Below are 23,845 nucleotides of genomic sequence, written 5' to 3'. Positions count from 1 at the left end.
AGACTTCAAATCTGAATCCCAGAAATTGGCCAGATCTGCAGAGATTGGTTCTGGGCAGCTCGGACCTTCACTGCAGGCATCAGTGAAAGTTGCTCAGTCGTGTCTGACTCTTTGCAACCCCATGGACTATAGCCCGCCAGGCTCCTCTGTCCATGGAATTCTTCAAGCAAGAATACTGGAGTGGGTTACCGTTCCATCAGTGAGGCCTCCACTGATGCTCCGCTTGTTCTTCACAAATAACGAGTAGTGCATCATCCACCCTGACCTGTTGTGGTGATACTCGTTCTACACAACAGCTGTGGTGCCAGCAGAGACAGACACGAAATAGCTGAGTATAAAAATGCTCCGTATGCATATCTCTGATCAAGGATGGCTGCTGGCCATACTTGTTGGTTTGCTAAGTGGCCACAGGGGGGCAGTACAGCCCAAGGTTCTTCATGGCTTTGCATTTAATTTGGGAAAGACATATAAGCTGTGCTTTAAAAAACTAGTTGCCACTTTAAAAGAGACAAAAATAAGTTGCTGAAGCATGGCAGAATCAAAATGGTACAGAACTTATTCTCAAAGTAGTAACAGTATGGAGCCAAATATAAGAGTTATAAAAATGCTTACAATAAATTAAGGAAAATGAAAAGTGAGGCATAATTTTGACATATACATAATGTAAAATATTAAAGTTTGACAGTATTTTAGAAAAATACAAGCAAGATTTTTATAGTGAATTTTACTGAAAAGGACCTATGAAAAATGCCTCTTTCTGCCTCTTCTGTCTCTCCTCACTCCAAGGGCTATATAGACACTGCACAAACCCTGAACTGCTGGTAAAGGATATGCTCTCAAGCTATGAGCCAGAGCAGTTAGGAAGTTCAGGAGTTGTTCTCCGGTTCACATCTCACTTCTGTGTTAAGTCTCCTGCCTTCATAAGAAGGGTTAACACTTGGACATCTATGTTCATGTGGGGAATCTGTCGTTTGATATAAAGTAAATAACTTATTAATTTGGTCACTAGAAATACCAATGCATTTAATTTAGTGAGAGCTGCTGCTACTGAGAACCCTTGGAATACAGATGTCAGCAGAATCCCAATTTATGAATTTGCACATTATTTCTCCGTCTAAGGACATTCACCTTTTCTTTGATTTTTCTCCATGGCATGTATGAAACCCTCTCGACAGGGCCTCTGGGTTGAGGCATTGAGATAAGTCAGAACCTGCGGGCCATAAAGAGTTTACATTCATTTGCTGATCTAAGCGATGGGCAAAAAAGAGGTGGGCAGCGAAGGGGCTTGCAGAACGAGGGGTGTGGAGGATCAAGGCAAATGAGGCGTGAGGCGTACACATGATGGGGGACAAGATGCACCCTGGGTACATCACGTTGGGTGTACAGACGCGTTGGGTAGCTTTTCTTCATGTTGACACTGGGCTAGTTTTATTTAGCAGGAAAGAGGATGAGAAGTACATGTGTATCAGTCATAAAACTGACACCTTCCAACCTCCCTATGCAGCCACGTTCATCTTACAGGGGAGGCCTCCTTTCTCCCTGGTCCTTCCCTCTGCTTTAACCCCAGCCCCTCCCACCTGACCTTGGTTCATGCCTCCTTGTACCCTGTGAGATAGAAGGCAGTCCTTCAGTATTGTTAGGGAGAAGCTGTCCTTGTCACAGACCTCCAAGTTAGGATGGCAGCCGACTAGTCTAGAGTGTGTTTGGAAGAGGAGAGGGAAGCAGGGGGAAAACTGTGCGAATGTGCCTAGGTAGGTCACCTCTACCTGGAGTACCTGTTCTCGTTGAGGGAAGGAGACACGTGCACAGAAGTCTGTGTGAACACCATTGTCATCAATGCAATTGCAGACAAGTTTTGGGGAGAGATTGTCAAATGAAACAAAAGCAATCTTCACAGCCACCAATGACCTTCTTCTGTATCCTGTGTCTGCAACACAAGATTACAGATGAATGACCAAGTTACAGCATTATGTCTTTTCCATTGTCCAACCTAGACAGTTAATATATGTTGAATCACACATTGATTTTCTCTGAAGAATCATGTCAATTCTTTTGCTTGAGTAGAGAATTAAGTTTGAAATTTAAAAGTTTTCAGGGTCAATTGTGCAGAATCTCCACTCTGAGAGGTAGCGTCTTTAAAAACAAGTTATTCTGGCAATTTGACCCAGTGAGAGGGTCAACTTTTAAAAATAATTAGAAAAAATAATCCTCAATATGTGTGTTTGTATGTGCGTGAAATTTTCCAAATCAGCTACTTAAAAAATTCTCTCACAATTTTATGTGTAGTATTCTAAATGTACATTGGCTGAAAGAACAAGAATACATTCAATTATTTTTCAGGGTTTTTATTAGATGCATATTTTCTTCCAAGCAACTTGTAACTGTCTATATACATAATAATGTCACATATATGTATATGTGTGTGTGTGTGTGTGTGTGTGTGTATGTATATCAGAATGTTTGAACTGACCCAGAAATGAGGTTCATATGCCGCGTGTACACTCTCAACAACTTTAAGAGCAAGACAAAAGACCCTTCCAGTCACTTCCTATTGACAGCCACAACCCTCAAGTTTCACACTTTAGAGCTGAAGAAAAATCAGTAGTACCTCTTATTCTGACGTCTTAATCTCTTGAGAGGTTCTCATTCCTTTGTGTTTTCCCACCTAATCTTTACAATGATGGTCTTAGCTACCCCTGGACTCAAAACAGTCTTAGGCATATACAAAATAATAATATAACTAGCAAACTGCAAAAAAAATCCCACACAATTCTTCCTTTGAAAGAAGTCTCTTAGTGTTTGGATAAGGTTTGTTCAGAAACGCATCTGGAATGTGCATCTCTAGCCCCGACACTCAGGTTGAAGCACAGAGGTTGGTAAATTGTATATTCTGTGGTTTAAAAAGCTTGAAGCAGTCTGTTTCCAAATGAGTGTGTCTGTCTTCCCTTTATCTATTGATAGTTAAATCCAGAAGACCGTACTTAGAAGCCATCATTTAGGCTTCCTTCAGCTCTTTCGGGCCTCTTTATTCAGTGCTTATAAGGCTTTGGATTTTTGTTAACTATGTAATCAGTACCACCCAAATGTCATATCTGACCTGGAAGTGTTCCTGGACCTCAGACTTGTGCATTTGTAAATCTAGTATTTCAGAGCCACCTGGGGATGTCTCATGGTTTGAGCCAGGATGGAAGGACTGCTCTGGTGGCAGAAGCAGTCAACGATGGACAGCTCAGGGTCTGTCTGCCTAGGGTGGTGTTCAGCTTACAAAACTGGACCATTTCTCTTCCACCAGCTCCTGTTTTGACCTCAACCTCCTCCTTCCATGCTTGATGTCTTTTGTAGGGCACCTCTGATGCTTACCTCAAATCTAGGGAGTCTCTGACTCCTCTCTGCCCTTCACTGCCAAGCCAAATCCACCCCAAGTTCTGCTGACTCTCATCCTCCATGCTGTGAGGAGGTATCCATCGTTCCCATCTCTGGCTTCAACTTTAGTGGAGCCTCCTCACTTGATCACATTGTTGCTGGTCTCCTTGACCTGAATGCTCACCTTTCCAGGCCATCCTTTGGTTACAGAATGAGCCTTCTGCAACACTGGCCAGGGCTCCCCACTCTGCTCTCGGACTTTGATGAGCAATGCCCTCCAGTTTTCTCATGCGCCAGCCTCATTTTTCCTCCCAGGGACTCCCCCAGCCAGGGCCTGTCTCCCCACAGCCAAGTTTTGCGTGTGCAGTGCCTTCATCCTGGAGCTCAGCTTCTCCACCAACAGACCATCAACCTCCAGTCCCTTTTCTGCAAAGAAACCTTCCCAGCTCTCGGCAGACCACAGGGCTCTCCCTTGGCATCAGCGTCTGTGGAACTTACTAACATACCTTTTGGGGGAGATCCCACATGGAAGATGTCATTACTTATCTGATCACCAGCATGTCTTTTCTCCCCATGGCAAGAGAAGGACCTATTTTAATCACATTTGCAACCTGGCTGTGGCCCTACCCAGATAAGAAGCTATACAATACTTTCCTCAGTTCATTTTGTTATTCCTGTTCAGGTAACCAAACTCAGGAATTAACAATTCTCTGAGGATTTTTTTTTTTTTAAACATTGAACCTTTTGTAGTGAGGGGAGAGCTTGCTAATAAATTGCTGTATGTGGGGGGGAGGTGAGAAGATTGCTGTTTCATCAGCATGTTTTGCTTTGGCTTTCTAAAATTGATGGGCTTGAAATACCTAATATACTTAGAGCTGATGCCAAATTGATGGATGAATCTTAAACCATTGTTGACAGTAATTTCCTCTTGAAAAGAACTACTCCCCCACAGTTTGCATATGTAAACTGAGTCAGATCACAAGCCAACAGAGATTTCCTGTTCTCCCGTGGATCGTGTATAAGTGGAGCTTACTCGCTCTGGAGCCTCTCCCTGGAAGACCGGACAGCTTTTGCAGAAGCGGCTGGCGATATACTTTCGGAAGAACCGTAAGAGATAGTTTCGGAATTTCTCCCCCACGAAGGCGTAGATGATGGGGTTGATGCAGCAGTGCGTCATCCCCAGGGTCTCTGTCACCTGCATAGCTTGGTCCAGCCTGTTAGAACCACTGCAGTTATTCAAGCCAAAGAATTCCTGGAAGGTGCTCAGGAGAAGGACAATGTTGTAGGGAGCCCAGAAGAGAAAGTAGACAATCATGATGACGAAGATGAGCCGCACAGCCTTGTGCTTCTTCTTCTCATTGCGACACCGGAGCAGGGTCTTCAGGATTCCCGAGTAGCAGACGATCATGACAAGCAGGGGCAGCACCAGCCCCAAGATGACTATCTTTAAAGTTTGGAAATTCTTCCAGAAATGATACTGACTGGATGGGAAGTGTGGGCTGCACGTATGACGAGAGCCTTCTTTTTGGGATTTAGTAAAGATAATTCCTGGGAGAGAGGCAAACACGGCCACCACCCAGGTGACCCCACTTGTCACCGCCCCAAAGGTGACTGTTCTGGCTTTTAAAGCAAACACAGCATGGACGATAGCCAGGTACCTGTCAATTGTCAAGAGGATGATGAAGAAGATTCCACCAAAATAACCAATGAAATAGAACCCTGTGAATAGCTGGCACATTGTATTTCCAAAGACCCACTGGTCTGCAGCATAGTGAGCCCAGAATGGGACAGTGATGATGAAAAGTAGGTCAGAGATGGCCAAGTTGAGCAGATAGATGTCAGTCATGCTCTTCAGCTTTTTGCAGTTTATCAGGATGAGGAAAACCAGCATGTTACCCACAAAACCAAAGATGAATACCAGTGAGTAGAGTGGGGGCAGGAGCCGGGCTGCAATTTGCCTCACATTGATTTTTTGGCATGGCTCTGACATCCCGTAATCAATGTCATAGGTGGGAGTTGATGTTTGATAATCCATTTTGCTTGACTCTGTAAATAAAGAAGAGCTCTTTTATAAAGTCCTAGAATGTCTTTAGCAGTCCGTCATGAATGCAATACTTCAGTAGGTTTTAAAAATTGATACATAGATTTCTACATTTAACTGAAGTAACTTTTTTAGTCAAACAATGAACTTTTTATATTAGTTTGCTGCTAGCTTCTCTGCTCTGGGTTTCTGTGGTGGCTCAGATGGTTAAGAATCTGCCTGCAATGCTGGAGACCTGGGTTCAATCCCTGGGTTGGGAAGATCCCCTGGAGAAGGAAATGGCAACCCACTCTAGTATTTCCATGGTTAGAGGAGCCTGGCGGGCTACAATCCGTGGGGTCATGAGTCAGACACGACTGAGCGACTGACACTCTCTGCTTACTAGACGGAGCACATCAGTCATCTCACCAAATAAAATCGGATGTTGTGTAGCCACGTGGAGTGAATGAAGCTGTGAAAGCAATGTCCAGAAACTGGGTCAGGAACTGTCTAACCGTGTCTGTTCTTAAGCTGTCATTCCCTGGAGTTAGCTTACACATAGCATCATTAGGAGCTTGCTGGTGATAATGAACAGTTCTCAAGGGCACTCTGCCTGCCAAGCACTGTTCTAAGCTTCATTCATTCAGTTAATCCTCAAGGTGACTCAGTGAGGCAGGTCAGGTTTATTGTCCCCGTTTTGCAAATGAGAACCTCAGAGCACAGAGAAGATGAATAACTTCCCCAAAGACCCACAGGGAGTAAGCAACTAATTTTGAAGGCAGGCAGTGCAGCCTGTAACTCTTATCTGCTATGGTCCCTGTCTTTCACTCCTTGGTGAGAGAACTACAAGCCTGGAGCATTGATGTAGTCAAAATGAAACAGTCTGATGCCCACGTCCCTGGAGAAGGTCATAGGAGCCAGTAGCCAGTTGTGAAATCCTGCTTGCCATTCTCACATTTTCTCTGAAGTTTGCGTTTGTAGTTTCTGAGCTGCTATGATTAAGGACGGCCTCCCCCAGTACATAAGAAATGGTCAGGTGGACAGTGTTTCATCTCCTCGAATGTGTCCTGTGTTAGCCTAGTTCCATCAAAACCCACTAACTTGCCTGGTCTGTTTAGGTCCCACCGCTTGACTGAGAATTTTCTTTAATTAGTCCCTGTGAGACTCCAGCTCCCAGTACCTCAGATTAAGCAGCTGGGAAAAGCACACAGAAAAATCTCACCTTTAAATTCTGAGCCAGAAAAAGAATCATACACTAGATGTGCTATGAAAATTGATTTGATATTTATAACTTGTTGTTAATTTGGACAATTTTCAGGCTTCCTTCTTTTCTTGCCAGAAATAGAAGGAGACTTAGACACAGCTTCTGGTTGGGCACATGTTCAGAGGGCATCCTGCTGAGGAGGTTTTATTTCTCCTAACCAAAAGATAATGTCTGTCAAGGTTTTGGCCAGTAATTATTCTCTGAAAATATCTTTCTTTTGAAAAGTGAGGGCTTTTTATAGTCTTTCATTCATAATCCTGTTTTGTATCTTTGATGTTATCACAGTCTGAAACTGATTCTAAACTCTAACTTTTTCCTTACTTAAAGATTACATTTTAAGATAGTTCAATGAGCACCTGGTGTATTTCTGATGTTTTCTATGGTTTCCTGTAAAGGCTTTTACTCATCACTCAAGCTGCACTAAGAAATAGGCAAAGTTAGCTGAGAGATGACTTACCGGGAGAGATTCTCGTAGGGGAACGGATGTCTCAGTTCCTCTGACCAGCTGAGCTGTGCAAATCAAACATATAGACAGCATAAAAGTAGGAAATGCACAGTTTCTTCTGAGTTGGGGGCGGAGTTTTACTGAATAATTATCTGGCCGTGCAAAAAAATCATCAGAGAACAGTCTTTTTTTTTTTTTCTTAAATTGAGCTTAAAATAGACTAGAAAATAGATCTCTAATCTGAAACTTTATTCATGGGTTTCCCTGATTGCGCAATTTCTTTTTGCTTCTCAGTTCACCCAACTACCCAAATGGTTAGAAAAAAGAAGGAATTAAAGGATATTAGAACTGTAAGAACATTCATGAGCATCTAGTCAAAGGGCCATGTTTTACTGAAAGAAACTGCTGTCCAAGAGGCAAATGATTTGTACTAGACTGCAGGGCTTATCAATGGCGAGGCTCCAAGGGTGAGAGATTCTGACCCACTTGCTATTTGTCTTCATGGAAGCCAGCTGAAACTGACTTTAAAGTGGGGGGAACATCTCACATTAACCCTGTGATCCCTCTTAAACCTGGGCTTCCCAGCTGGCTCAGTGATGAAGAACCTGCTTGCTGACGCAGGAGATGTGGGTTTGATCCCTGGGTTGGAAAGATCCCTGGAGGAGGAAATGGCAACCACTCCAGTATTCTTGCCTGGAAAATCCATGGATGGAGGAGCCTGGTGGGCTACATACAGTCCATGGGTTTGCAAGAAATCTGACACAACTGATGGACTGAACATGCACGCCCCCCACTTTGTTCACTTCCCCACTACCCCCCCTTCCCTCCCACAACTCACACACGTACACTCATCACCCAATACTATTTTCCTCTGCAAACTACAGTAACTGGTTGCTTAACGGTTTTTACTGTACATTCACCTGTGAGCTAAACGTGTTGCCCATCTTTCTCCAGATCAAGTAGCTTGGGAGCACATCATTATGAAATTTTAGCCTCCTCGTTCACCATTTTGCAGCCCTCCAAGGCAGCAGGTGATTGTGGGTAGCTGTCCTGTGCCAGGGACGTAGGTAGCAGAGCCCCACGCTCCAAGGATACAGTCTGTCTGGAATTTCTTTGAGAGTTTTTCGACATGAAACAGGCAGCAAGTGGCAGAAGAAAAGGGTCAAGTTTAGGATTCTGTTTCAATATCTGCAGTCACCCCAGGCCTCCTTGGTGGTTGGTTACTGATCTGAAAACCTCAATTGTTGACAGCAGAACTGAGAACATAGAACAGAACTGAGAGCCAGTCCCGAGCCACAGGAGGGCCCTCTGTGCGCTTTTGTTTCCTCCGCCACAGGCTAAGAAACACACGCCAACACAGACTTGTGATCTGAGAAGACCCCACACCTGTTGAAGTGGCCCCTGCAGTCAGTTGCCGGAACTCAAAGCCTGGCCCTGCCCTCGGCGTTCTCATTTGTGGAATGGGCTGAATAATGGTAGTTGCTCCTTGGGCTTGTTGGGAGGGTTGCTTGAGACATCCAAGTTGAGAATGCAGCATATAATATACACTCAAAAAAACATCAGGCTCGTACTCATTCAGTGATCCTTTCTTAGATTTATTATATAAAATTCTAATAAAATTGGTTTCTTGGGGCCCTTGTCAGCAAAGCAGAAGCTGAAAGGGAGAAGCTAACGGCTGGTGCTACAGGGTAGGGGGATATGACTGCTGGGGGAAGCCAGAGAGGGGCAGAAAGAGCCAGCAACTGGCAAGCACAACCAGGGCAATGAATCATGAAAAAAATGTTCAAGTTCATGCTGTATGTGGATTCAAGAGACAGCAGTTGAGAACTGGACTCCAGTCACCAGGCTGGGCTTAATCCTCAGCTTTACTTTTTACTGCTTGATTTGTACAAGTTACTGAAACTCTCCAGATCTTAGTTTTCTTATCTGTAAAATGGGGGCCAAAAAAACCCCAATCACAAATGTGCTTGACAGATCTGTGGTCAAGGTCAAACGTGGAACAAGTGTAGAGCCTTTTGTTGGTACTGGCTCTCTGTGGGCTAGTTAAGTGGTGACGTACAAAGTATTCTTGAGAAAGCATTTACAAAATGGGTAGCAAATAAATTAATACAAAATTTCACAGGAAACAGGGAATATAATTTGAAGAGACCCTTGTGTGTTCGCTGGTATTACACTGTGTAGAACTCTTGGATGCTGCAGGACAAACATAATGTTTCTGTGTGTGGCTTTGGTTGCTTTGTACTTCGCCACGTGGACCTGGGGTTTGTTTGCCCTGTCTTCTGCAGGTTGTCATTGGGGTGGTTGTAGACTTGAGGGAACACTTACCCCCAGAGGGCAGTGTAGAGTAGTGAAGCAGGTTCAGGTCACCCAGAATGTGCTGCTGATTCATTGTGTGCTCTTAGCAAGATCCTCCCCCTCCCTGAGCTTCTGTTTCCTATGTTGTCAAATTATGTGCTAGACTTTAGGGGCCCCAGGAGACCTCCCTCCTTAAATACAAAATGACTCCATGGCTAAGTTGCTTTGGAAAAGACACATTTGGGCAATACAGGGTGAGGATTCATAGGCTGAAACAAGGAAGCACAACTTGGCAATGTGTGTGTCCCCTTTTAGGGGGACATTCAGGTCACCTTTTGGGATAGGGGTTCATTCCAGGGATGCGCAAGGAAGGGAGGACCCATGGGAACATCTTCAGCATTTAAGCAATGAATTGTTGCTCTGGATACAACAGCAAGGGAAACCAGTGGTTTATCATGCCATGACTTAGTTTCCCCATCTCTGCTTATCTTTTTACCTTGGCCCTTCCAGTTTCCAGGGCTCTGGTTCTGATATGCAGGCCTTCAGACTCTCTGTGAGAAATGATCTTCTAGCTGGTTTGCCACTCTGGACTTAATGCCCAGCCCTCCGTCTGGGGTGCTGGCCAAGCTTTCACCAGCAGTTCAAGTCTTTGCACCCAAGTTCTGAGGGCAGCTTCTCTCTGCTTGCCCCTCTGGACCATGACTCAGAGCATCACGCACAAGATGGGGAGGACGCTGACTCTTGGGTTCAGAGGGCCAACTGCATGAGCTCAATGAACTGAAGCCCGTGGGGCTCACACTGACTCTAACAGTGTCAGCAGTGAGATGGGCTGAAAGAATAGCACATGAATCTCTTAGCTTTTAAAACATGTATCTAATTCTAAAACTAACACATCATGCTCATTGTATCAAGCTAGGAAAAACAGAAAAATAGAAAGTACAGAAAAAATTAGTCATTGTCTCACAATCTCAAAACAGTCCCTCTTAACACATGATATATTTTAATCCAGACCTTTTCCTATACATACTTTTTGATTAATTGTTCTCACACACATACCAGTTCTTTATGCTGCTCCCTTTTTTGGCTGAAGATTACAGTATAGGTGTGTACCCATGTTATTCTTTATAAATTCTTTATAATTTTTTATAATTTATAAAAATTCTTTATAAATACATCACTTTAATTGTTACTTTGATTGATGTGTAACTTACATGTAGCAGAAACATCCTAGTCCTAGGTGTACATTTTGGGGAAGTTTTGATACACATACATCCCTGTCACCAGATGGTAGGGAGCAGCCCTGTCACCCCAGAACATGCCCTCATACCCTGCCCCACCTTGCAGGGGCCAGTCTGTCTTCAATGCATGAATGGGATGTACCTCTTCTGTAGCTTCACATAAATGGAATCACAAATGCTGTCCTGTTTCTGTCTGGCTCCTTTTGTTCAACCGAATGCAGTAACTGTGTGACAGAGCTCTGTTGTTAGGTGAGCCCTTTCCCTGGGTCACTCACTTGGACAGCATGTTGTGGGTGTTTCTGTCAGTGCTCTGATATTTCCACCAAGGAGGAAGCTTCTAGTGTCCCTGAAGGCCCCTTCACCAGCAGAGCCAGAGAATCCCCACAGTTCTCAAAGATACAGGAAGAATCCCCCATCCCTACCAGTGTTACATTTTGCACCTGTGTGCCTCAGCAGTGATGCTGGGGTCCCATGACTCCTCTTCATATACTGCTCCAGATACCGTTCATGGTGAGCAGGGATGGGGGGCCACCATGCTGTCCTCTCCATTCCCACTGTGTCTCTCCATTCAGTTCAGTTCAGTCGCTCAGTTGTGTCTGACTCTGCGAACCCGTGGACTGCAGCACACCAGGCTTCTCTGTCCATCATCAACTCCCGGAGCTTACTCAAACTCATGTCCATCAAGTCAGTGATGCCATCCAACCATCTCATCCTCTGTCATCCCCTTCTCCTCCCACCTTCAGTCTTTCCCAGCATCAGGGTCTTTTCAAATGAGTCAGTTCTTTGCATCAGGTGGCCAAAGTATTGGAGTTTCAGCTTCAGCATCAGTCCTTCCAATGAATATTCAGGACTGATCTCCTTTAGGATGGACTGGTTGGATCTCCTTGCAGTCCAAGGGACTCTCAAGAGTCTTCTCCCAATACCACAGTTCAAAAGCATCAATTCTTCGGTGCTCAGCTTTCTTTATAGTCCAACTCTCACATCTATACATGACTACTGGAAAAACTGTAGCTTTGACTAGATGGACCTTTGTTGGCAAAGTAATGTCTCTGCTTTTTAATATGCTGTCTAGGTTTGTCATAGCTTTTTCCAAGGAGCAAGCGTCTTTTAATTTCATGGCTGCAGTCACCATCTGCAATGATTTTGGAGCCCAAGAAAATAAAGTCTGTCACTCTTTCCATTGTTTCCCCATCTGTTTGCCATGAAGTGATGGGACCAGATGCCATGATCTTAGTTTTCTGAATGTTGAGTTTTAAGCCAACTTTTTCACTCTCCTCTTTCACTTTCATCAAGAGACTCTTTAGTTCTTCTTTGCTTTCTGCCATAGGGTGGTGTCATCTGCATATCTGAGGTTATTGATATTTCTCCTGGCAGTCTTGATTCCAGCTTATGCTTCATCCAGCCCAGCATTTCCGCATAATGTACTCTCATGGAAGTTAAATAAGCAGGGTGACAATATACAGCCTTGATGTACTCCTTTCCCAATTTGGAACCAGTCTGTTGTTCCATGTCCAGTTCTAACTGTTGCTTCTTGACCTACATACAGATTTCTTAGGAGGCAGGTAAGGTGGTCTGGTATTCCCATCTCTTTCAGAATTTTCCAGTTTGTTGTGATCCACACAGTCAAAGGCTTTGGCGTAGTCAGTGAAGCAGATGTTTTTCTGGAACTCTCTTGCTTTTTTGATGATCCAACAGATGTTGGCAATCTGATCTCTGGTCCCTCTGGCTTTTCTAAATCCAGCTTGAATATCTAGAAGTTCATGGTTCACATACTGTTGAAGCCTGGCTTGGAGAATTTTGAGCATTACTTTACTAGTGTGTGAGATGAGTGCAATTGTGTGGTAGTTTGAGCATTCTTTGGCACTGCCTTTCTTTGGGATTGGAGTGAAAACTGACCTTTTCCAGTCCTGTGGCCACTGCTGAGTTTTCCAAATTTGCTGGCATATTGAGTGCAACACTTTCACAGCATTATCTTTTAGGATTTGAAATAGCTCAACTGGAATTCCATCACCTCCACTAGCTTTGTTCGTAGTGATGCTTGACTTCGCATTCCAGGTTGTCTGGCTCTAGGTGAGTGATCACATCATTGTGGTTATCTGGGTCATGAAGATCTTTTTTGTATAGTTCTTCTGTATAGTTCTTTTGTATAGTATTCTTGCCACCTCTTCTTAATATCTTCTGCTTCTGTTAGGTCCATACCATTTCTGTCCTTTATTGTGTCCATCTTTCTTGCATGAAATGTTCCCTTGGTGTCTCTAATTTTCTTGAAGAGATCTCTAGTCTTTCCCATTCTGTTGTTTTCCTCTATTTCTTTGCACTGATCACTGAGGAAGGCTTTCTTATCTCTCCTTGCTATTCTTCGGAACTCTGCATTCAAATGGGTATATCTTTCCTTTCCTCCTTTGCCTTTAGCTTCTCTTCTTTCCTCAGCTATTTGTAAGGCCTCCTCAGACAACCATTTTGCCTTTTTGCATTTCTTTTTCTTGGGGATGGTCTTGATCACTGTCCTTTAGACCCTTCCCAGTTGGACCCCTTTACCCAGCCCATGCACCACGTTCCCCTAGCCTTGTGCACATCATCGCACTGAGTAGACACTAGTAGGCTATCTACCTTATCACTTTGTTAGATATGTCCAGACTTGGTGGAAACCCCATAACTCTGCTGAGAAGCCCGCTCTGTGCACTTTGGGATTTCTTTCAGATCAGTGTGCAGACATGAGGCTAATGCAACTTTATGTGTGGTGGGGTGTGGTTTAGTCGCTAAGTCATGTCCGACTCTTGTGACCCCATGGACTGCAACCTGCCAGGCTCCTCTGTCCATGGGATTCTCTGGGCAAGAATACTGGAGTGGGTTGCCATTTCCTTCTCCAGGGGATCTTCCCGACCCAGGGATCGAACCTGGGTCTCCTGCACTGCAGGCAGATTCTTTACCAACTGAGCTACAAGGAAGCCCCTAAGTGTGGTAACAGAAGTCTAATGTACGATTAAGGTATATACTAGACCTAGCATATCTTCAGTGGGTCAGGTCACACCTTCACCTCTACATTCTGCTCTCTGTATAACAGGATATTAGGTGGGACTTTTCCTGTTGCCCCGAACTGGCAACTATGGCCTGAGGCTAAGGGTAATGAGGTGTTAAGTACTCTGAAGTTTTACAAAAACCACTGACACCTGGGATTGAACACATCCCCCAGGGCTTTCTGAGTGTAACAGAGTCAGCTCTGTGCCCCTAGTCACCATGGCAACGCTTCTCACTGCGTCCAGGTACAAGGAGGAGACAGGTGTGGGCAGGAAAAGGTTTTAGAAGTGGGTGAGGTTGATGGGAAGGAGGGTGGGGTTCCTCTCCTCAAAGCCAAAGGAGGGACCTCTGAGAGAAATGTTTGAGAAGTGGGGACTTGCCGGAAGGGGAGGCCAGTACCTCATTCCTGGGTGGTGCATCCACTGGGCAGCAAGCCACTTGAGCAGGAAAGAGGAGATTGGGAGGCAGGTGATGGTGGAGGCAGTGTGGCAGTGAGATAGCAAGAATGTCCCAAGGATGTCTAGTGATAAACATGGTGCTGGACTGATGGCATCTGGAGAAATAGCCAGTGCAGTCACTTATCACACCCAGGGCTGGCCCTCCCTGAATTCATGGGCTGCCTTGTGGAGTCAGCTCACCAGCCCAGATACTTCTTTACTCATGTCGGATTTCCTCTTGGTGGCCCTTGGTGACCTTTGTCACTGGCTAATCTCACCTGAGGCCGTTTCAATTTGTCAGATAAATTTTAACAGGGAGAAAAAGTGAAAGCAAAGAGGTAGGATCTTGATGACTTACTTCGAGGAGACGGCAGGGCCTCTCTGTAAAATACTCAAACTGTCCCAGTTACCACAGATCAAGGAGGATGGCATGGGGTGGACGGGGCCAAGTGCCAGCTCCACCAAGAGTCTTAAGTATGATACCCACCCCTTGGAATAGTCATCCTTCCTGACATTTACTTACCTCAAACAGCCCACTTGAATGCTGTCCCTGGGATAAAGGAGATTGGGGGTTTCCACTTGTAGAAAATGGTTCTAGAGATGGTTGGCAGCTTTTAAGTGGCAGTTTGTTCGGTGGCAATAGAATCCTGCTGTTGCTGTTATTACTGTGATGCAGGACTCTCACTTTCTCCTTGGGGCTCTCAAAAACTTTCACACACATGTCTCTTTCTGTGCCTTGCATAGTGCATTGTGATTATTAATACTCTATTGTGATTATTAATTCTCCCCTGCTCCTCCCCATCAGTTGTCTCTGGGCTGGGAGATCTAAAGGCCTGAGAATAACATAACCATCTCTATGTGCCCTCCCCAGGCTGACATGCACTGACTCCTCAGGTGTATTTGTTATGTCTAATTCCATCATGGGAAAACAATTTTCTAAATTTTATTTATGGAAGCACTATATAACGTGTATATCAGTTAACTTTTGTGCTTCTTAGTAAACAACCCCCACAACTCAGGAGCTTACAATAGCTAATGTGGACAGCTTACTCCTGTGACATGTGGCTGCTGGGTAGCTGGGGCCCAATTCTGCTCTCTGCGATTTCCCACTCGCTCACCAGGCACCTGGGCTGAAGGGGTTGTGGTCTGGGATGGACCTTCCTGCGGCTGAGCATGGAGAGCCAGAGAGTCCACCTGGCATTTCAGCACCCTGCTCGGATGAAGCAGGCGTCAGTTGTGCTCACTTTCTCCTGGCCGAGCCGCCTGTGGATGGGCGGAGGGGTGTCCCCCCTGTAGGGCACACTGCAGGTCACACATCAAGGACAGGCACGTGTAATCACACAGGGCAGAGTGAGAAGTTGTGGACAGTGAGACGGACTGTCACACCACCGCATAACAAAACTGGTAGTTTAAAATTTTTTTATTGTGGTAGAAATAGATTATGAGATTTACACTTCTAACAGTTTTTAAGTATCCAATAGGGTATTATTATTTATAAGCACAGTATTTAGTACTTACTTATCCTATATAACAATTCTATGCATGTCAATAAATGGATAAAGAAAACATGATCTACACATACAATGAATATAATTTAGCCTTAAAAAAGTGGGAAATTCTGCAGTATGCAACAACATGGATGTACTTGGAGAGCATGATGCTAATGAAATAAGTCAGACACAGGAGGACAGGAACTGCATAATTTCCCTCACATGAGGAATCTAAAATCATCAGACTCATAGATGAAAAGAATAGAATGGTGAGTATCAGAGTCTGGGAGAAGGACAGAGGAGTTGGTAATCAGAAAGATTTTAAAAAACAGTATAGTTAAGTGTGTTGATTCATTTTCCAAGTCATAGTTTTTTTTTAAATTAATTTGTTTTAATTGGAGGATAATTGCTTTATAATATTGTGGTAGTTTTCAAGTCATAACTTTTTAAAGCAATATTTACATTTCATCATCAAAACAAAATTTAATGCATTCATTAGGATAATACAGATATCTGAAGGTGAAGGCTGCTCCCCCACCCACAACATACACCTCTTTCTGAAGCCTCTAGACATGAGGCAAGAAGGTAAAACCTTAGTAACTTCCAGTTCCCCAGTTGCCAGGTTCCAGGATCCCTGTGTTTCTTGCCTGCATCAGATTGGAGATGCACTAACACAAAGGTTTATTCTTAGCTTAGCTCAAGCCAAGACCAAAGTCTTTGCTTGCTTAGGTGAACTTCTCCAACTCCCTATTAGGAGTTCCCACTGGCCAAAGAGAGGACCCATCTGAGCATCAGTAAAGATGTGGCAAAGCATGAAGCATTCAAATAGGATTAAATCTACAACTTTCGAGATGTCGTAATGAGGCAAAAAAGATTTTTGGTAGAAAGTCAGAGTAAAGACACACAGTTGAGATGATAGTTGTGACGTGCGTGCTGTAATCTGTCTGAGATTATTTAGATGCTATATAGCCATAAGCTAGTAAACCCAGAGCTCACAGACCTCCAGCTCCCTGACAATATTTATTTATGTTGAACCAGTGACCTCCTAAACACACCACATGCTCCACCAATACCAGAATTGTCTCTATGACTAATACAGTATTTTTAGGCTTGGCATAATAGTAAGTATCTTAAAAATGATACTTTACCGCAATTTTAGGTTGCAGTTTCCAGCTTTCATTTAAATTTTACTTTACATTGAAATACATTTATATGAGTGTGTGTGTGTGTGTGTGTGTGTGTGTGTGTGGTGTGTGTGTGTGTGTGTGTTCTGGTGCCAGTGTGCCCCTCCCCTCCTCCTGGAAGGACTCACTGGAGCCCACTCCTTTCTCATGGTCACCACCTCCAGCCCCCCTTTCCCTTTTTAAACAAAGGTTTTTATTTCTTCATCTTGTTAAAGATTATCTGTATTTTATAAACAAACATTTTAATAAATTTTTGTATAGAGGGATGAGGCCTAAGAAGCATATGTACAATGGGGCAAGATATTGAATAGATTTCAAATGTAGGTTGTGTGGTTGTCATAGTTACAACTGTAATAAAGCAGAAATGTGTCATGCACTTAGCAGAAGAGGATCATGGGCCTAGCCAGAGCTCCCAGAGAGTTCTTACAGTTCCCACGCTCGCCAAGACCTAGGAGAGCCTCCAAAGTTAAATATGGTAGGAGATGGTGCTAAGGACCAGTGCTGCTGCCTGGCTGGCAAGCGAACCCCTTACCTGCATCCTTGTAAAGGCTTCACCATGCTTACACTTTCATCTCCTTCCCCTTGGTCCAGACTCTACTCCCCCTCTTTCCGTTCATCCTCGCCTGACTCCAGAGGATTAAAGAGATTGATTGATTAAAGAGGTTACTAGAGAGTAAGCGAAGTGGTGGATGGGGGCACGTGGAGGGAAGAGCACAAACACAAGGCAATATGGCATTTTCTAGGAACTGCGATGAACTCGGAGATTCCAAGTCTCTGCCCACAGTTGTTTTGGAATATTCCCTGAGCACGCTGACTCTACAAGAGTAACATAAGTCTTCATTGATTCACATAAGCCTCAAGTTCCTGGGCACTTACTCTAGAAACTTTAGACTCCTCTGTTCTTCAGCAAACCCTGGTGGCTTATTATCATATATAGATTGCTATCACCTTTTGAAAATAACAGGTGAGCTTCTCCTCTTCTACAAAGCGGCTGAGACTTCCTGTTCCCCAGTGGAATGGGTGTATGTTGAACTCACTCGATCTCCTGTCTCCCCATAGAAAACTGGGCATTGTTTGCAGAGGTGTTTGGCAATATGCTTTCGGAAGAACGTGTAGAGATAGCTCCTGAACTTCTCCCCAACAAAGGCATAGATGATGGGGTTGATGCAGCAGTGGGTCAGCCCCAGGGTCTCTGTCACCTGCATGGCTTGGTCCAGCTGACTGCTGCTCTTACAGTTACTCAGGCCAAAGAATTCCTGGAAGGTGCTCAGGAGAAGGACGATATTGTAGGGAGCCCAGAAGAGAAAGTAGACAATCATGATCACGAAGATGAGCCGCACAGCCTTGTGCTTCTTCTTCTCATTGCGACACCGGAGCAGGGTTTTCAGGATTCCTGAGTAGCAGATGATCATGACAAGCAGTGGCAGCACCAGCCCCAAGATGCTCCTCATAACTGTGTGGAAATTCTTCCATCCTAGTGGAAAATAAGGGGCACAGGCGTAACCTGAATGTTCTTCGAGGGATTTGATAAAGATGATTCCTGGGAGAGAGGCAAACACAGCCACCACCCAGGTGACCCCACTTGTCACCACCCCAAAAGTGACTGTTCTGGCTTTTAAAGCAAACACAGCATGGACGATAGCCAGGTACCTATCGATTGTCAAGAGGATGATGAAGAAGATTCCACCAAAATAACCAATGTGATACAGCCCTGTGAAAAATTTGCACATCACATTCCCAAAGACCCACTGGTCTGCAGCATAGTGAGCCCAGAACGGGATGGTGAGGAGGAACAATAGGTCAGAGATGGCCAAGTTAAGCAGGTAGATGTCAGTCATGCTCTTCAGCTTTTTGCAGTTGATTAGGATGAGGACAACCAGCAAGTTGCCCACAAAACCAAAGATGAACACCAGAGAGTAGAGTGGGGGCAGGAGCTGTGCTTCGACTTGGCCAACGCTGGTCTTTCGGCAGGGTTCACTGTAATCATAGTCATAACTGGTGGTGGGTTCTTCATCACTCCCCTTGACATTGGTGGTAAGCAGAGAATGAGATGTGGGAAGCACATTGTGGCTGAACGTATCATTGCCATCCATCTTCCTTGGTCCTGTGAACAGAGGACAAGATGATGACATACAGCACAGTGGCTACAATCCCCAGTCTTCCAAGGTCCCTGCTCCACTTAAGCAGCATCCCAGGCTTTGTCTTTACTTGGCAGCCATCTCCTTGAAAGCATGTGTGCTAGTTCACCACTTCTGTTTATTCCTGATCACAGACACCAGTCATCTTCCCACAGCCATTTCCCAACATCTTGGCCTTCCTGCAGAGCCTGACTCTCATTATAAGGCTGACCATGCTGGACCCTTGCTTTCTCTACTAGGCCTGTGACTCATTACTGGATGATAGTATATAAGGGGACTCCACTAGGGGGCTTCTGGGGATGCTCATAATGAGCCATTAAAAGTTGCATTTTCTGTTACTTGCCACCCAAAGTGTTCTGAACACTCTCTCAGCTTTCTGCCTCCATCATTTTGCCAAAACTTCTCTTGCCAGGATTGCGATGACAACCCAGTTTTAAATACCCTGGCTTTTAGTTTCATCTTCATCAAACGTTTAATCCTGATGACCGCTTTCTTTAAAAACTTTTGGTTTGGAAATTCCCTGGTGGTCCAGTGCTTAGGACTTCATGCTTTCACTGCTGAGGGCCGAGTTAAATCTCTGATTTGGGAACTAAGATCCCACAAGGTGCATAGCACAGCCAAAAAGAAAAAAAAGTTTCTAAGTTAAAAAATCAACAAAAAAACCCATTGGTCTTCCAGTAGGCTAGCTCTTGGCCTACCACTTTTGTTTCATATTCTTCGTTGGTGTTTCCTTCCCCCCTGCCTACGCTGTAAGGGTCCCTAGGCACCATCCTTGGCTCCCACTTCTTTACCATTTACCTCTTTACCCTTGTTCCAAAGTTCTTCCTGAGTTGTTTTCAGGTTCTAAGTTTCCTGTAGGTAATGCTTCCCAAAGCTCTGCTTTCCAGCCCCACCTCAGAGTTGAATTTTCCATTGCCTATTGCATATCTCCCCATGGACTTATTTATTTAACCAATATGTATTAAGCACTTACTAGGAGCCATACTCTATTTTAGACAGAGTGCAAAGTGGGTATCAGATAAGTACCTCGAATCCAACCCACCCCAAACTGAATACCCCTGGAAAGGTGCTTCAGCTTGTGGATTCTTTATCTTGACCAATGTCATGTACTCCATTATTTAAGAAGTAAGATTTGACATTGTCTTGGGTCCCCTCTTTTTCAGAAGATTAGGAGCCAGGCCTTTAGAGTTAAACAGACCTAGACTTGAATCCGGCCTCCAACGTCCAAGTTGTGTAATTTGAGGTTAATTACTTCTTCAACTGTCAGTTTCTTTTTGTTTAAAATAATAACCATGCTGAGTTGCTGTGGAAACAAAGACAGTGCAGCATCTAGTGCAGAGAAATGCTCTGTATGGTTGTTATTATTATTGTGTTATATGGATTCTACCTCATAATCACCTCTCAGAGTCATCCCCTCTGCACCTCTTTCAACTGCCACTGTCTTGCCTCCTATGCATCTCACTTCTGGCTTTGCTGAGCTCTTTCATTTGTTATTGCCTTTTTCCTCACCATGTTCTGTTTCAATCTGTCTTCTTTGAAACTGAAATTGGATCATGATTTTCTAAGTTTAAAACTCAAGTAGCCCCATGATTTGTATATGGTGGGGCCTCAAAGCAATGCCCAGACTACTCATCATGGCTTTTCTAAGCTCCTTTCTTCTTAGCTCAAATCCCAGATCCTGTGGTCCAGCCATATCCATCTTTTCCCCACTTTTCCAAGACTCATCGTTTCCTTCAGGCTTCAGTGGGTTTGCATATGTTTGCCCCTTGCCTAAAATGTCTGGTGAGTTCCTGTTCATCCTGTGATGTGTGTGTGTGTGTGTGTGCACGCGCACGCACTCAGTTGTGTCTGACTCTTTTGTGACCCCAGGGACTGTAGCCCACCAGGCTTCTTTGTCCACGGAATTTTCCAAGCAAGAATACTGGAGTGGGTTGCCATTTTCTACTCCAGGGAATCTTCCCAACCCAGGAATTGAACCTGCATCTCTTGCATCTCCTGCATTGGCAGGCAGACTCTTTACCACTGTGCCACCTGGGAAGCCCTCTCTCCTTCTCTGTGAAGTCCAGCCATCCTCCTCTGTCATATCATTCTTACCATCTCAAAACATTGTGCATGCCTTTATAATAAACACATTATCTTCTACCCATTGTGTGCTCCTTGAGAGAGAGTACTAGGTTATGTTTCTGTCTTCAGCACTTATGATAGCACCTGGCTAAAGGAGGTACTAGTAATATGTTCATTGGAAAAATACATAAAACTCATAGTAAGTGCGACAACTAACAATATTAGAACTGTTCTCAAGAATGTTTATTTTTTTCCTGGCAGTGACTTTGGATTTGTTTTTATCTGTGTACACACCTTATTTTTCACTTTCTCTTGTGATTTTGAATTTCACAGCACTGAACCAGATTCTTTAAATGAGCAGAAACTAAATAATACTTCTGATCAAACTTGAGGAAAAAATGTATCCACCTAAAGAATTAAAACTATAGTGATTAATTAAATGTTTGTTAGGCTCCATGTGCTATGCTAAATACTCTGCATACATTAATTAATGTAATCCTTACAACAGTTTTGTGAGATAAATATACATTTTAAAAGTGAAGAAATAGAAGCATGGATGAATTAAATATTTTTTTTCCCCAGACTCACAACACAAGTAATGGCTGAGTTGGAATTTGAACTATTGGGCTATTCCATTTCAAAGGCCCTCAAGGGTTTTCATCTTCAGACTTTGAGAACAGAGATGAATGTAGAAGAATGTAGAAGTAACCACTTTTTTTGTTTTTCTTCATGCCTTGAACAGAATGTCTGGCATTTAGCCATAAAATCCACACACTTGCCCATACAAATGTGCTCTACCTATAAATGCACAAGCACACACACACACACATGCACGCACATTTCTGCCAGAAAATAAGCTCCAAGAGGGCAGAGAGATTTGTTTTTGCAATGAGCTATCTTCGTGCCCTAGAATCCAGCCTAGTACATATAAGTGTCAATTAAGAAGTGAATAATGGAGAACTAGTAGGCTACAAGCCTCTGAGAGACAAAGGGCTCCCCTATGGGCTAGACTCCCAGGTAATCCAGTGGGAGATGTTATAAAAACTAAAATATTGGGGTTCCTTGCACATAGCCTCTTAGCTGTAACAGGCCCTCTGGGCTGTTCTGTAGTTAGTCTCCTCATCTGTATGGAAAGGTGTAGACTGGATCAGTGGTTCTGAAATGCTGGCTTTCAGATAACTCGGGAAGTCTGTCAGTCAGAAATACACAGCCCAGACCCTTGTTCTGGTGATTCAGATTGGGGATGAACTGCCCTAGCCACTTCCACCATGTGTTTCCTCTGCTTTGTTGTTCACCTGTGTCTCAAGTGCCAGAAACCTTCTTTTTATCATCTACTCCCTTGTCACCCAGCTCCTACCCCAGCAGACACGTAGCTAGCAAGGAGGCTGAAGAGCACTGGTTTAGGTGTCACTTTCAAGTGTCAAGACACATCAATCGGAATTGATGAAAAGCTGCCTCTCAGAAAAATGAACCTCTCACTTCAGCCTCTGAATTGAAGTAAGAAATGTATTTTGGTGCAGGGCCTGTACTATCACATATATGGGCTAGAGGAGGAGAAATTCAGGGTAGAAGGTTCCAGCTCTTCACAGTCCTTGGGGGCTGGGAGGGGCAGAGAGGAGCAGTATTTGAGAAGTCTGATTGTCCTACTTTCTTGTCTTGTTTTAGCCCAGCTCTCTCCTACCAGCTGAGCTCTGATGGAGTTCTCACTCTGCTTTGTGCTTCCTTCCTGCCATCGGGATCTCTCTCTCATTCCTGGGACAGATGCCACTCTCCACCCCTTTCTCCTATCTTGACCATCCCCCAAGTTCCTGGGCAATACAGACTCCCAGCCCCTGCATCTAGCATCGAGATGCTTTTGATTCATAAAGTGATGGAAAGAGCACCCCCGACTCACCGGTAGATGGCTTCTTTTAAGTGGCACTGGTGTGTCAGGCTTCTCAGCAGCTGAACCAAACAGATCTGGAGGTAGAAACTTGGCATGCAGAAGTAGGAAATAAAGTTTCCTGCAGAAAGAGAAGGCGGAGATACAAGGGCAAGTAATGGTAAAGATTTGAAAAAATGATATAGTTCTTCTTTTCCAGCCAGGAACATTGTACACTAGGTTGAAGTCTCCAGAGTAGAATTAATTTTGAAATCTTGGTTATGCAACCTTGAGGGTTTAAATCAGGCACACTCCATGTTTGCTTCTGGGTCTAACGACTGTGGGCTTCTTTATCTTGTGGTTCTCTATATCTGGAAATCTTTCACTCTCTTCTGCCAGTGATGATTTGCATGAAACAAGCACACTAGAATTTCATTTCCTAGAGGATAAATGCTAATGGGGGCTGTTGGTGATGGTGAAGGAAATTAGGTTTTGTTGACCATGTGCTCTGATTTCAGTGGTGTCAAGGATTTGGGACTTGGTTAGAAAACTTATTTAGACAGAGCTTTTTAATGAAAAGGGAATGTTAAATGGTCTCTTGTGTCAGAGATGTCCTTAGTAAGAAGATCCTCAGCTATTATAGGTTCCACTCTTGAGGAAAAAGTTTTGCTAAAAGAAAACACTGTTGAGATTTTGGGAAGATGGTAGGTTAGGAAGTACCATGAGTCTCTCTCCTCACCTAGACAACAGTTCCACCGGCAGAAGCTGTCTGATCTAACTGATTTGGAACCCTGGAGTCTGTTGAGGGTCTTCAACTTTCAGGGGAAGGTTTGGATGACCAATTGCAGTTAACTATGGCCAATTTCAGCTCTTGGCACAGTAACCCCCACCTACTCCCCTACCCCAGGCACTTTGGCAGGCAGTTCTGCATGTGTTCCTGGGACAGCTTGCACGTAGCTTGCAGAAGCGAAGGTGGGCACAAATTGGGCCCTGACCTCCAAATATCAGGGCCCTGTGCTCTGATCACT

The 23,845-nt window shown here is 44.2% G+C and overlaps 2 protein-coding genes across 2 annotated transcripts; both read right to left on the bottom strand.

Moving 5' to 3' along the window:
- Nucleotides 1–2,329: 2,329 nt before the first annotated feature.
- On the bottom strand, nt 2,330–7,209 carry LOC110152398 (C-C chemokine receptor type 5). Its single transcript, XM_020916148.2, has 2 exons — nt 7,105–7,209; nt 2,330–5,409 (listed from the first exon to the last, which is right to left on the bottom strand). The coding sequence occupies exon 2, from the start codon at nt 5,396–5,398 to the stop codon at nt 4,340–4,342; it is 1,059 nt and encodes a 352-aa protein (XP_020771807.1). The 5' UTR covers nt 5,399–5,409; nt 7,105–7,209; the 3' UTR covers nt 2,330–4,339.
- A 9,636-nt stretch (nt 7,210–16,845) lies between these two features.
- On the bottom strand, nt 16,846–23,566 carry CCR2 (C-C motif chemokine receptor 2). The gene is made up of 2 exons (XM_020916131.2): nt 22,851–23,566; nt 16,846–18,858 (listed from the first exon to the last, which is right to left on the bottom strand). The coding sequence occupies exon 2, from the start codon at nt 18,845–18,847 to the stop codon at nt 17,735–17,737; it is 1,113 nt and encodes a 370-aa protein (XP_020771790.2). The 5' UTR covers nt 18,848–18,858; nt 22,851–23,566; the 3' UTR covers nt 16,846–17,734.
- Between the last annotated feature and the right edge of the window lie 279 nt (nt 23,567–23,845).

Source organism: Odocoileus virginianus, unplaced genomic scaffold (assembly GCF_023699985.2).
Source record: "Odocoileus virginianus isolate 20LAN1187 ecotype Illinois unplaced genomic scaffold, Ovbor_1.2 Unplaced_Contig_2, whole genome shotgun sequence".
Taxonomy (NCBI): Eukaryota; Metazoa; Chordata; class Mammalia; order Artiodactyla; family Cervidae; genus Odocoileus; species Odocoileus virginianus.
The sequence above is the reverse complement of the archived record's forward strand: the minus strand, read 5'-3'. Positions and strand labels throughout refer to the sequence as shown.